The sequence below is a fragment of the Macrotis lagotis genome, chromosome X (assembly GCF_037893015.1).
Source record: "Macrotis lagotis isolate mMagLag1 chromosome X, bilby.v1.9.chrom.fasta, whole genome shotgun sequence".
NCBI classification, from domain to species: Eukaryota; Metazoa; Chordata; class Mammalia; order Peramelemorphia; family Peramelidae; genus Macrotis; species Macrotis lagotis.
Window position 1 is genome coordinate 284,130,010 of NC_133666.1, and position 13,916 is coordinate 284,143,925.

Genomic DNA, 13,916 nt, shown 5'->3' on the forward strand with positions numbered 1-13,916 from the left:
GTATCAAATATGCAATCAAACAGATAAATTCCCCGCATTGGTCATTCAAAAATATATTTCTCACTCTATACCTTGAGTTTATCACCTCCATATGAAGATTTAAGTAGCATGTTTCATCTCTTGGATTCATGATTGGCTAATTTATTTTTTAAGTATTTCAAGTTGTTTGTCTTTATAATGTTTTGTTACTATAAAAACTATTCTCCAGTTTCTGTTCAATTCACTCTGTTGGTTATATGTCTTCCTACTTCCATTTTTTTCCTCATTTCTTTTAAAATTTAATACAGTGTAATAATTCTCTATTTCATTCATGAAGCCCTCACTTGTTCAGCCCTTCCACAATTGATGGGCACCCCTTAGTTTTGAAGTCTTTGATATGATGAGAACTGTTATAAATATTTTTATAAAACCTTAATTTTGATTTCTTTGAAATATAGGTATAGTTATATCACTGAATCAAAGGTTATGCACAGTTTAATGACTTATGAGGTTTAGTTATAAATTGCTTTCCAGAATGGTCATAGCACTTCACAGCTCTGCCAACAATATTAGTGAGCTTTGCTCGAAATCCCCCCCCCCCCGCCCAACAACTGTCATTTTCCTTTTTTTGTCATTTTTCCCTCGCTTATGGTTGTAAGGAAAAAGCTCATAGTTATTTTGATTATTAGAGATTTGGAGCATGTAAATATGTATGTGTGTATATATATATATATATATATATATATACATTTATGTATGTGTCTGTATATAGGTTGAGTTTCTTCTTCTGAAAATTGTTCATATACTTTGACCATTTATTAACTACGGGATGGTTTTTGTTCCATTCGTATACATATACATAACTTGGAAATGAGTACTTTATCAGAAAAAAAAATGTTGCAAAGATTTTTTTCCCTGTTAACTAGTAATTTAACTCCATTAATTTTGTTTGTGCAAAACCTTTTCAGTTTTATGTAATCAAAATTGTTCATTTTTCTTCGATGATCTTCTCCACCACTAGTTTTATATGAACTCTTGGGAAAACTTTTAAATAGAAGCAGCCTGTTCTAAGAACATGAATGCATTAAATTAGGTTGATTTGCTCTTATTCTCAATTTGATTCCTACAACACTTGAATCATTTAAATATTAACTTCTATAATAAAATGTTAAGCAGAAAATTCAATTTTGAATTCGAGTTTTGAAATTCTTTATGATTGCTAGGAAAAATTATGCCCTCGTGGTATATTTAAGTGCTCTGTTGCTAGGACATGCCACACTAAAAAAAAATTGCCTGATAAAATTAAAAGCAAATAAATTGTTGTTTGGCCTTCATTTTCAAAGGGGACCCATTGACATCACAGATGATTTGTGACTTGTGCATGAATTGGAATTAAGTGAGGTATAGTTGCACAAAATCATCAACCTCACTCTGTCTTCCTGAGTCATCGAAATCCAGTAGCAAGACAAAAGTCAAAATGACTGGCAATAGCTAGAGCAGCAGTGGGTGACTTTGGGGTCTTCAAAGCTGATTCCTAAGCACTCCTCAGCACCTGCTTCAGTTGCATTCATGGCATTTGTAATAAATTGTTCTTATCTGCCCATTCTGCCAGGAAAGTCTTCACATGCTTAGGGTGGAGATTCTTCTAATTCATCAAGGGGTTTGAATCCTGTGGGTTACCCTCCATCTGGTTTAACCCACTTGCCAAGACAGTTTACTGAGGTTTGGCCACTGCTGTGCATGCTATATCTTCTTGGAGCCATAGGTGAGACTTCAGTGAAACAGTGGACACCAAAGTTAGATGAGCAGCCTTGAAAAGGGCTCACCAAACCCTCCCATCGGAGTGATAGCCTGCCTGAACATTCCATACACCCCGGAAGAAAATGGAATACTATTGTACTGAATGCCACATCTTGAATTTAATTTGCTTCATTACTATTGATTTGCTAATGGAAGAAGGAATTATGATTTCTCCCTGTTTGGTATTACAGCAATACCCTGACTTTCATTCATTTAGAATATGCCTTCTAAAGCCCTAAGTAATGTTTCTATTTCTTTTTCATATGTTTGCTTTATATCCCTTTATTGAAATCTAACAATTTCACTAAATATTCTCTACTTTTTTTCCAGTCATAGTCAAAGTGGAAGTGGAGGTAAGATGAATGATTTTATTGGCTATTTCTTTTTGTAGTATACCATCTGTACTTAAAGAAATCATTAGTATTTGGTTGCCAAATCTGAGAACTTTCACAAATCACTTTTTTTCTCAGCAGAAAAATGATGATAATAATATGACTGATATGATACATATGTGAAGTGTTAAATTTGAACTAATATTACTTCCAAACTAATTATGTTATAGTCAAATTTTTCTATACTCCCTATTTGAGTTAAAAGCAATATGAAATGGTAAAATAAATGAATATTTAAGACATGGTCAAAAGCATTGCATACAGTTAAAGTTTATTTCCTATCAAAGCTTTGGTAAAAGTTATATTTTAATATGAGGACAAGATACTGACCTGTGATTCGATTGGCAGAGGGAATTCCCAAGTGAGGCAAGTTCCTCCAACAATGCAGATCATTATCTTCTCTGCAATTTATAGTCCCAGAAAGTTTCCTAGAGCATTGAGAGGTTAAATGATTTGTGCAGACACACAGAATGTATCAGAAACAGGACTTGAATTAGGTATTCTTTGATTTGAGACTAGGAATATGTATATAATATATATATGTGTGTATATATATATTTTTTTAATTAACAAGAACTTCTTTTCTGCCATCAAAATCAAGGAATGTTTCCAACTCAGGATGATGAAATTTATGATGGTGTTGAAGATGATGATGATAATAGGTAAGAGCATAAGATTTGAAATTCATCTTTATCACTGAAAATTGCAATATTTTAAAAGTAATTTTCTTGGCATTCTATTAATGTAAAGAGACAAAAAGAGTAAACATTATTGATCAAGGAATAATTAAATATATTAACTGAACAGAACTGACAGTTTTACATCCAACAGTAGGAGTAAATAAGTTACTGAAAGTATACTAGACTTCAACTAAAATTGTTTTTTTCTATTTGGAGAATTCAAAAAGAACACAGAAGAAGTGAAAGAGAAGTATATTACATGCATTAAATTCAGTGACAATTTATTTTGCACCTAATGTATACAAAAATAAACCTAGTCAACTGGAAAGAAAAAGGTAATTATAATGTAAAATAGTAATTCTCAAACTTTTTGGTCTCAGCATCCTTTTGCACACCTAAAAATTATTGAGGACCTCTTCCAAAAAGCTTTTCTTTATGTGTTATACTTTTCAGAAGGGTAGCTAGGTGGTGCAGTGGGTAGAGCCCCAGCCATGGAGTCAGGAGGACCTGAGTTCAAATTTGACCTCAGATACTTAATAATTACCTAGCTCTGTGATCTTGAGCAAATCACTTAACCCCATTGCCTTGGAAAAACAAACAAAAAAAAAAAACCATGGAAGACTATTCTTAAGGTCCTCAAATAGAAAGGGGGAGATAGAAATGTACATTCAAATAACTTATATCCTTATTATATAAGACAAATTATGTCTTATACTAAGACATACTATGAAGCATTTAAGGAAGAAAATGTGGTATAGTGAAAATGTTCTCAATTTAGAGGAGCTGGACCTCAGTTTCCTCATCTATAAAAATGAGGAGGTTGAATTTGATGGCTTCAGAGGTGTCTCTCAGCTTTACCTAGATCCATAAGCATTGTAACCCCATAAGATCACATTTACCTGTGGGGAGTAAGTGATGTCTAGTCAAAGAAAGTTTCAAAGAGCTGGCTCTTGAAGAGTGAGACTTTAGCATTTAAAGATTAATTGAGGATGGGGACAAAGTAGAGGTGGGGTGAGGGAATTCATTGATAGGGAACAGCTGAGTTAGATATCAGGTGAAAATGTTAAGTAGAGTAGTTTTTTTCAAAGAACTTAATCACTACTTTATTATTTTTCAGGAAACATCAAAAAGTCAGAATTTTATTAAAAAGATCATTGCAAAATAGGAAGAATATAGCACAACTAAGTTTTAAATAACCGTGGTTTTGTCATTGTAGAAAAAATATTATAATTAACTCTCCCTGTTTTTTTAATCCTCTTTTTAAAATGATTTAAATTGAAAAATGAAAATTTTAGAGCTAGAAGGGACCTTGGAAATTACCCATTCCAATTCCCTTCTTTTACCTTTGAGGAAACTAGAGCCCAGGGGTATGTGTGAAGTAAATCTGAACTACTGACTTCACATGATAGAGAAAATCTATAAGTAGATATTTAAAATTTGACCTAACTTCATATGTTGAGGACTCACCTCTTTTATTTTTGCTTTTATAAAAGTACTAGGGTATCTACAGTTTTTTGGCTTGGATATAATTGATTCTTTAATTAGGATTTATTTTACTAATCCCAAAATTACAGTAAAAGCAGGTGTATAGTTTGAGCTAACACAATATTGGCTGGTTTTAATTCTGTAGTTTTGTGAATCAAAAATAATGCTATTATAAAAGTGTATATGTCTCATTTTTATTAATTATTTTTTTAAGTCTTCAAGATGATATAATAAAATGAAAAAAAAATTTGTATTCAGTCTGAGGATTCAAATTTGTATCCTGAGACTGCTACTTGCAACTTCTTGGTAAAATTATTTTAGAATTAGTTTCTCTATCTGTAAAATGAGAAAATTAGACTAAACTAAGGTCCCTTTCTACTTCAAGTATCATGATTCTAGACATTGATTCTATTAAGGAATACATGAGTCCCATGAATGCCTGAAGGAAATTATACATCTCTACCTAGGGCTTTTAGATTATTTATAATCAAAGGAAAAATCATAAGTCAAAAAAATTGTGGATTGTTTGCTGTCTGAATTTTGACCCATAATTAATAAAGTATGAATGCTGAAGGCATCTGAATGTCAACTCAAACATCTTTACAGTTCAATGATTGCATTCTGATCAATGCATGCATGCTCCCAAGCTCCACGCTACAGGGCGAAGAGAAGAGTAATTCGTGGACCTGGGGGATTTTGAAGATGCTAAAGGGAAAAGATGACAAAAAGAAAAGTATACGAAAGAAATCTAAAGACACTGAGTCAGACAATAACGAAGAAATAGTGTAAGAGTCAGCCAACCACATGCCGTGCACAATAATGACACTAATATTAATCCAATGCTACTAATATTTTCATAAGCAAGTAACCATATAAGCAAATTGTTTTTGATAAACCAGTTTCTTAATATGCTCTTTAATTAATCATCACCATATTCTTATTATTTTTTCTTTCACTCACAAATTCACTCGTCTATGGGGACTATTTTTTTGTTTTTGGGGGGGGACTATATTGTTTTACAAAATGTATTTTGCTTTCTCAGCACACACTAAGTATACTTTAAAACAGTTCATTTTTATATTGTTGCACAATTAAGGCACAACACCATAAAGGCATATTTCAATACTTAAATAATAAAATGATTGCTTTTAGATTGAACACTAGAGAATATGTTCTCTTTCAAACATTAGCTTGCTAGTTATATATGAAATAAAAAATTCAATTCAAAACATTTTTATTGACTACCAAACAGTTATCCACATGCTAAATAAAGAACATCATGTTTAAAGACATTTAGAACTCCAGTTTTTATTACTTTTTAAATTATGTACTTCTTCAGTGCTGTAATTTAGATAAAAGTTTTAAGGCTTTATCCTAATAAGAAAACAAAGATCTGAGTTTTTTCCCCATTTCTCCTAAAAGCATGAGTGGAAAAGCCTTCTATCTGAATGTAAAAATGATAAATGATGTTCCCTTGAAAGAAAAATTTTTACTTCAGAGGTTTCAAATTTAATATATACACTTCAAAATCTACTTAGTTTTCCAAAGCAATTCATTACAAGTATCCAGAAAATTGGTTTTGAAACTTCTATCAGAAACAACAGTTCATCATTTTGATAGACACTTAAAATTTCTAGAAAGAAATGAACAGAAATTCTCTTTGTATAATACCACGTAAGAAAAAAACATGTAGGAGGCAGTATTATTCTATCATTTAACCACTTTATACTGATTTTATATCACTTTTAAATTCATGATCTCACACTGGGTAAAATCGACATTCCCCTCTTGATCACCATTTTTCCTGAATTGTGCCAAAGAGTTGAAATTCATGTAGTAAGAAAAGCTTGTATTTTTCTGTTGATTTGAAATTCTGCCTTTTATACTTCAAAGCAATCTTGAATCAGAATTATAGGGTGGTGGTCAAATTGGAACTGAACCAAAAGATTTTGTCAGCTCAATTTTCCATAGTCATCCAGGCGGCTAAGCAGTTTAGTGACAACCTGGGATCAGTAGTACCTTCAGTCATGCCATATAACCTTGCCTTATAGTTCCATGAACCAGAATTATTTATTTTTACTCAACTGATTTAGTCAGTCATCTAAACATGATCTAGAGGTTGTCTTATTTATCATGGTTCAATATGGACTTCCAAATGAAACCCAAGGGGCAGCTAGGTGGCGTAGTGGATAAAGCACTGGCCTTGGAGTCAGGAGTACCTGGGTTCAAATCCAGTCTCAGACACTTAATAATTACCTAGCTGTGTGGCCTTGGGCAAGCCACTTAACCCTGTTTGCCTTGCAAAAACCTAAAAACAAAACAAACAAACAAAAAAATGAAACCCAAGTATCACAATAAAGGTTGGGTCTTATTGGGGAAATGGAAGATGAGAGGGGAATGGCAGTCAATCAATTAATTAACTGCTGAAAGCCTCTTGACTATCACTTATTCATGCCTACTCAAAATAATAAGAAAATATTTGAATTCAGATGGTAATATGATTGTAACTATTTTTATTTTTTTTTTCCAGTTTCCCTTCTCCTCCAAAGGGGCTTGGATTGGGTAAGTAGAAATAATTCATTTTGTTTCTTGTCCCATGCTATAGTAGGACATCTCTGAACTGGAAGGAAGAAACTTGGGTCCTAATCCCAGCTCTGCCAGGATACACTGTTTGATGCTTAAAAGTCAAGTGTCCTTAATCTTCCCTGAGTCAGTTTCTGCATCAGTTAAGTCATTTGACCCAGATATTCTCAAAGATATTCCCCGGTTTTAAAAAATATGAACTTTGGTCTGTGAGCATGTATGTGTTGTAAGAAGTTCTAAATGAATAGATGCATGGACAGATAAATGAATAAATAAAAAGCATTTTTGAGGACTTTCTATATGCCCATGACTGTGATAATATAAGTACTAGCTATAAAAATAGAGGTTTTGTGGAACTCATACCTAACTGAAAGGAATAATTTATAAAAGATTCCAGCTGCAGAACAGATGGAAAAGCCCAGAAGATCCAAAGGTTCATTTAGGAGGAGGATGTCAAGGCCTGAGGATCCTTAGGATGAGCCAGAAGGTCAGTGCCAGGACTTCAGGATATAATGGCAGATGATAAGGCCTGGTAGTCTTCCATCCCATGGGAAGGTATAGCGCTGTTAATAACCATTTTATCCAAGCCTTATAACACTCAAGCAACTCCAGGAAGGGGGGGGCGGGGGAAGAACAGCAAAGTGAGTTCATTCGACTAGCCCAGGGAGCAGGTGAGGAGGGAATGAAAAGAAGATGGGGAGAATTAGCATAATGTGGTTTTCTTGTTTCTCCCCCCCCCCAAAAAAAGAGCCCCTTGTGATTAAAAATCATTTTCTCTAAGAAACACAGTCACGATATAATATGCAAGCACTTCAAAAGTCTGATTAGAAAAAAAGGATCATTGTTTAAAATATCAAAACAATTACAAAATAGTATGGTATTTATAATCCTAACATGATAATCTAAAAGTACTTCATTCTCTGGGAGTATTTAAGGCAGTGGGGGTGGCTAGGTGGTGCAGTGGATAGAGCACTGGACTTGGAGTGAGGAGTACCTGAGTTCTAATCCGGCCTCAGACACTTAATAATTACCTAGCTGTGTGGACTTGGGCAAGCCACTTAACCCCATTGCCTTGCCAAAAAAAAAAAAAAAAAAAGCAACAACAAAACAAAACAAAAAAAACCTTAAAAAAGTATTTAAGGCATTGAATTGATCATTATATCTGAATCTAAAATTTTCAGAGATGCTTAAAAATCTCAGCAACCCAGAAAATATTGGCTAAATTAAGTTATATATATCAAATATAATAGATGTAGTGATCTAGTTAAAAATATGTCCAAAAACAAAGTGATTAAAAATATAGAGAATATAATGGAAGTAGTTAAACATATCATTATTTGAAATATTCTCAAGGGATTTTTTTCAGCTTCCACATCCCAAGGATAGCTCAATAAACATTAATTAAATTCCCTCTATACAAAGTACAGTGATAACCAAGAGAAAAAATAAAATAGTTCTAGATGTTAATTGAAGGTGCCTACATTTATATAAAGAAAATGAAATACAAAGCACATACAAAATGATAAAAAGAAATTTCAAAGGGAAGGCAGCACTAACCACTCCAAGGAGAGGAAGGGTTAGGAAAGGCCTCAGGAGCCACATTAACTGGGCTTTGAAAACTCTAGAGATAAAATAATTCAAGGATCTGTTATTTTGTGCACATGGATCACAATCTCTACTCATCTTCATGGACATTCTTTGTAACCTAAAGGTAAAACTCTCTGAACTTAAACAGACTGGTTCTCAGATTACAGACATATTCTCTACTGATGGGCCCATACACAAAGCTTTTCCAGTTAGGTAAGGACTATTGGTGTGATCTTTGAGACCCAAGGTCACTTTGATCCCACAGTGAGGTAGTCCTTGGTGAAGGATTACAAACTCATTGAGAAAAAAATTTAGGATGTTTCAGCTTTTTTTTATACATTGTGTAGTATTCTTCATAAACATATATATATATATATATATGTATATATATATATATTAAAAACTATCCTGGAAACTATCCAAAGTAAACAAGTTTTAATGCATTTTTAGGAATCCCAAAGGACTGAAAATAATTTTGGTGGCTGCTATTGTAAGACTAGTCAAGAAACGTTTATTGAGCATTTATTGTTCAAAGCACTATAGTCCTTTAAAGATTATCATCTAGTTTTCCTAGTCCTTGCTGTGAAGGATTCTTTTAGAAACACAGTTTCTTGCAGAATCACCTCATTAATATCACTCTTTAAGCCTTGTCCCCAACTCACAAATAGTAGAAAAATCCACAGAGAATTCATGAGGGCAAAAGGAAAATGTCTATCATCAACTGATTGGATACAAAAGAAGATAAACTAGAAAACAAATCTTAGATGAAAAGGTCATCCTATCACTTTATATGAAATCACCTTTCCTCCTGGTCCTCTGCCACTCTGACTCCTGGTATGAGTAGTGATTTAGTTATTTGGAACAATTGAGTTTTTTGCATATAAAGATGACAAAAATCAATAGATAAAACAATCACCTACTAAGAAATGCCAATAATTTCTTTGTGGAGTAAAAGCCAATGACATAAACAACAAATTGAAGAACTCTAATTTAAATTGAGACCAAAACACACTAGTCTCCCAAATTCCTCAGCTGGTTTAACTTCAAATCTCTCTCCTCCATCACTGATGCTCAACATTCCATTCAACGGAATCAATTGTACAGTGCCAGGTGATGTGTTGACTTTACTGCCAATGCCTTGCCTATGAATGCATTCAACAATCCTAACCTTGGATCTAAGTTGTGAAGAGAGACTAACTAGATTGGCATTCAGCCAATCAATCAACAACCATTTAAAAAGTACTTATAAGGTGCCAACTGCTTCCTCAAGCACAAGAGATATAAAAGTGACACGGTAGCTAACCCTCTAGAAACTCAGATAATTGCTTCATTGTTTGTGGGAGCTGCTCCCAAAGCATTTGAACACTAAACTCTGACCAGGTTCCACTACCCTTTAGAAATGCCTTCAAATCTCAGGAGAAAAAGTGAGCAGCTAGTGGCACTGAACTTGGAATCAGGAAGACTCATCTTCATAAATTCAGATCTAATCTCAGATACTCACAAGATTTGTGACTTAACTGTTTGCCTCAGTTCCTCATTTGTAAAATGAGCTGGAGAAGGAAATGGCAAATTACTCCAGCTTCTTTTGCCCAAAAAACCCAAATAGATCACAAAATGGTCTGAACAAGAGCAAGATAAGAAAACTATCTCAGGTTGCCTTCTGATCTGCTTCTTATAAATTGATGCCAACTGAAAAATCAAATCTCTATTTCAAAAATCAAGACTAATCTTTTTTTCCACTCCATCTCTCTTCTATTTTGTGTTTTGATAGATGCAGGAGATGAAGTCTATGATGATGTGGATTCATCTGACTTCCCTGCTCCACCCATAGAAGTCAGGTAAGAGAAATAACAAGTTTTCTATTTTTTTTGTCTATGGGATTAAAAAAAATGCAGGGTATCCCCAAAAAGTCTTAGTATGGTTTTAATCTATTAAAGCTTAATTAATTAAATTAACAAGAGAAAAATTAGACTAGAATATAAAAATATTTGAAAAAATAGAAATAGTGATTGAAATAAGATTCCCAATGTAAGTGAAATCAGTATGCTAATTTCACTACTTTATTCAAGTCTATTGTGCTAGAGTATTCATTTATTGCATAGAAATTCATCCAAAACTATTAAAGCTTTAAACTGCATTGAGACTTTTTGGATACCCTGTACGAATAGAGAATATCACAGATCTAGATTTATTTCTTTCACCTGTAACTTTTAACTCAACTTGTTCAAATCTCCACCATACTCCCTAAGCAGATTCTTTTCTTTCTTTTTCTTGGCCTCTCTGGGGCCTCTAATAGGGGCTGTCTCTTTATCAGTTATGTCCACTATTCACACACACACACACACACACACACACAGAGAGAGAGTAAAATTTTTGTTGCTATAAAATCATTTTTGTAGAGTAGGAAATTAATGAAGAAAATTTTAGGCTAGAATCAAAAATATATATACAGCTATTGGAATAAGATTTCCAATGAAAGTGAAATCTGATATTCTGATTTCACCGCTTTATGTGACACTATAAAATATATATGGGAAAGGTCCATTGTAATAGTATCAATAGAAATGAATCCATCATTGGAGAAACTGAGTTAGTATTGTAGCTCTCAGCCAGAAAATATAATCTATTTTGTTTGCACATGAAATGTTTTCAAGATTCCATGCTAACTCTGAAAATTCTTTATAACATTCCTACTTTTTTGCCAAGAATTATTCAACTGCAAAGAAGATGGAAGTTTTAACTCAAGGCCAAGTTTTATTTGCTGCTATGCAGTTCTGGCCAACCTAAGTTCCAGAAGAGATTAATTGGAGAATTAATACCTGAAGGTGTGCTGCCATCCAATTGCAAGTGGAAAACATTCATTCTATTTCTCATATTAAAAATTCTTATATGATTTTGATCTCCACAACTATTTCGATCTCTACAACAATTCTACTACACTATACTTTTTCAAGCAAATAGATGGGAGTTCTATAAATGACTAATATTCAGTCAAGACAGAAACAAATATTTAGCTATATGTTGCTAAATGTTTAATAACCAAGTCCTCGGGGAAAAATAATGTATCCATCACACAGTTTTAACACTTTTATTAGCATTTTCTCCATCACTTTCATAAGTTTAGATAAACAGCAAAAGAATAAATCAAGCCCTGGTCTATATTGTTTGCTGATTTTTAAGGTGCAAATGGTTATGCTGAAAATTTACCATTCAGCTCTTAAGCCTGTATGAGTGAGCTGTCTATAGTTCATCCCTGTAAATACCTCACCTTAGGCTGGCCAAAGAGTAATTAAAAGTCTTTCTGATGCAGGTGAAGTTTATGGCATATCTGAGAGACTTCAAAAGCCAAACATCCCTGTAAGTCTCCAAGAACAGACATCATCTTAGTAGACTTTGCAGCAGTTCTTGATCTACAGATCTATGATTTTTTCAGTTCTAGGACAAAAACTGCAGAGGAATGTTCACTCCTACAAAATTTTGTGTCTAAAATAAGTGTGTTTGAACTAAACAAATGATGCCTAAGGTCCCTTTGAGCTAGAAAGTTCAGTGGAGCAGTCTCTCCTGTGGTATATTTGGTGACACTAAATATATTTGCTTTCTCAAGAAAATAGATAATTAAATTAACATTTAATACTATAGTGCTACTGCTGAGAATGTCTTTCTGTTGAACATATGTTGTTTATGAAAGTCATTTCAAGCTTTGATGGAAAGTGTCACTATTCTGTGTTCTGGTATTACAGTCTAGGAGTGAACTTTAGCAAAAACAAATCAGAAGAAAAAGACCTAAAGAAGCTGAAAAAGCAAGAAAAAGAAGAAAAGGAATTCAAGAAAAAATTCAAAGTAAGTCAATTAAATCTTATCAGAATTTCAAAAGCCAGTAAAATTATTTACTAATAAGAAAGCTTTTAAATGTCAATGCTTTAGGCTTGAATTCAACAAGTATTTGATAAGGATCTCAAATATTCAAGGTACTATGCTGGTTATTGAAATGGGGTATAAATGACAATTCCTGCCCATAGGTGTTTTTAATGTTACCCAATTTTTGGATTTAACTTCTTGCATACAATTTTTATACTGCCTTAAAGCATTTAATAAATTAAAATCTAGTGTACTTTTCCTTGTACTATTATAATTCAGGGCCAAGTGATCATTTCATATACAAATAATGAATCAAGATGTTAAATCCTCTATTTTGGACTCTTAAAGTTAAAAACAATTTCTGGTTGAGTTTTCATTTGCCTTTTTCACAAATGGGATATATTGGTAATCTTGTTCCTTTATAATTCAATAATGTATAGAAATTGATTATGCAAATATAAAATCTTGACCCTGATGTCTCCCAATTCTTTGCCTGTCTATAAGGTTGTTCCTTCTTATTTGCCTTTAGTAGCTCATCAATCATGTCTCACCCTCTAATCATGGAGATCTCCAAGTATCAATATTGGACTCTTCATCTGCTCTTTCAATACCATTATTAAGATGTTCTCTTTATATCTTACTATTTCAATTATCATCTCTATATAGAGATATGTAATGTCCAACATATCATATGTATAGAATAAACACAGAGAACTTACCCAGAAGTTTTCTATATATTGAGTTCTAGTCCAACATCACCAACTTGTGCTGGGCAGCTTCACCTGGATTTTTCATAGGTATCTTAGTCACAAAATGACTAAAACAGAGTTCATTTAATTTTATTCAGAACTTAAACACACCTCTTAATGTCCCTTTAGCTTTCAGTCACCCAGGTTTACAAACTAAATGTAATTTTCAACTGCTCATTTTCACTCCCCTTACATATGTGACTATATATGTTGTCAAGTTGCCAAGTTTTGGTGATTACAACTGCACAACATCTCTTAGATCTATCTCTTCTCTACTTATACAGTGGCCAACTCTCATGCTTGTAGAATCACAGAGTCTCCATCTTGGAAGGCACCTCAAAAGTCTTGTACTATCTGTATCTATATAAGAATCTATCATTTTTGCTTAGCTCCAGGGTCCTTTCTCTCTCCAAATCCCTCATTGCCTATGTTTCACTAGCTCTTACTGTGAACTCCCAAAGAGTATCTCTTTGGATGGTACCCATTTTGGGTACACAATATTCAGATCTTTATCATTGCTACTGGATTATTACAATGGCTCCTAACTAGACTTCCTACTTCTAGAAATTTTCCTTTTTTAGCCTATCTCTCCTCTCCTCTGTTACTAAAATAACATTCCTGACCATGTCTCTTTATTGCTCAAGAATCTCCTAGTGCTTATAGGATAAAATGCAAACTCTTCCATTTAGCACTTAGTCTTTTGCCAGCTGTCCCTAGGCTACATTCTGCCTTATTTCACAATATCCCCTTCACATACTCTATGCTCCAGTCAAATTCACTATCTTCATATTTACTTAATTTGT

General features: G+C 33.3%; 1 protein-coding gene across 9 annotated transcripts in view; it reads left to right on the plus strand.

Moving 5' to 3' along the window:
• The window catches only part of FYB1 (FYN binding protein 1), a 190,399-nt gene that overhangs the window by 158,649 nt on the left and 17,834 nt on the right, over positions 1-13,916 (plus strand). For 7 of the 9 annotated variants that reach the window (XM_074202664.1, XM_074202666.1, XM_074202667.1 and 4 more), the window contains 6 exons: positions 2,110-2,132; positions 2,773-2,833; positions 4,984-5,121; positions 6,867-6,898; positions 10,278-10,344; positions 12,247-12,346. In XM_074202664.1, the coding sequence (XP_074058765.1) occupies positions 2,110-2,132; positions 2,773-2,833; positions 4,984-5,121; positions 6,867-6,898; positions 10,278-10,344; positions 12,247-12,346 (421 nt within the window). Of the gene's footprint in view, positions 1-2,109; positions 2,133-2,772; positions 2,834-4,983; positions 5,122-6,866; positions 6,899-7,309; positions 7,391-10,277; positions 10,345-12,246; positions 12,347-13,916 lie in introns of those variants that run through there. The other 2 variants (XM_074202668.1, XM_074202671.1) reach the window with 2 other exon arrangements.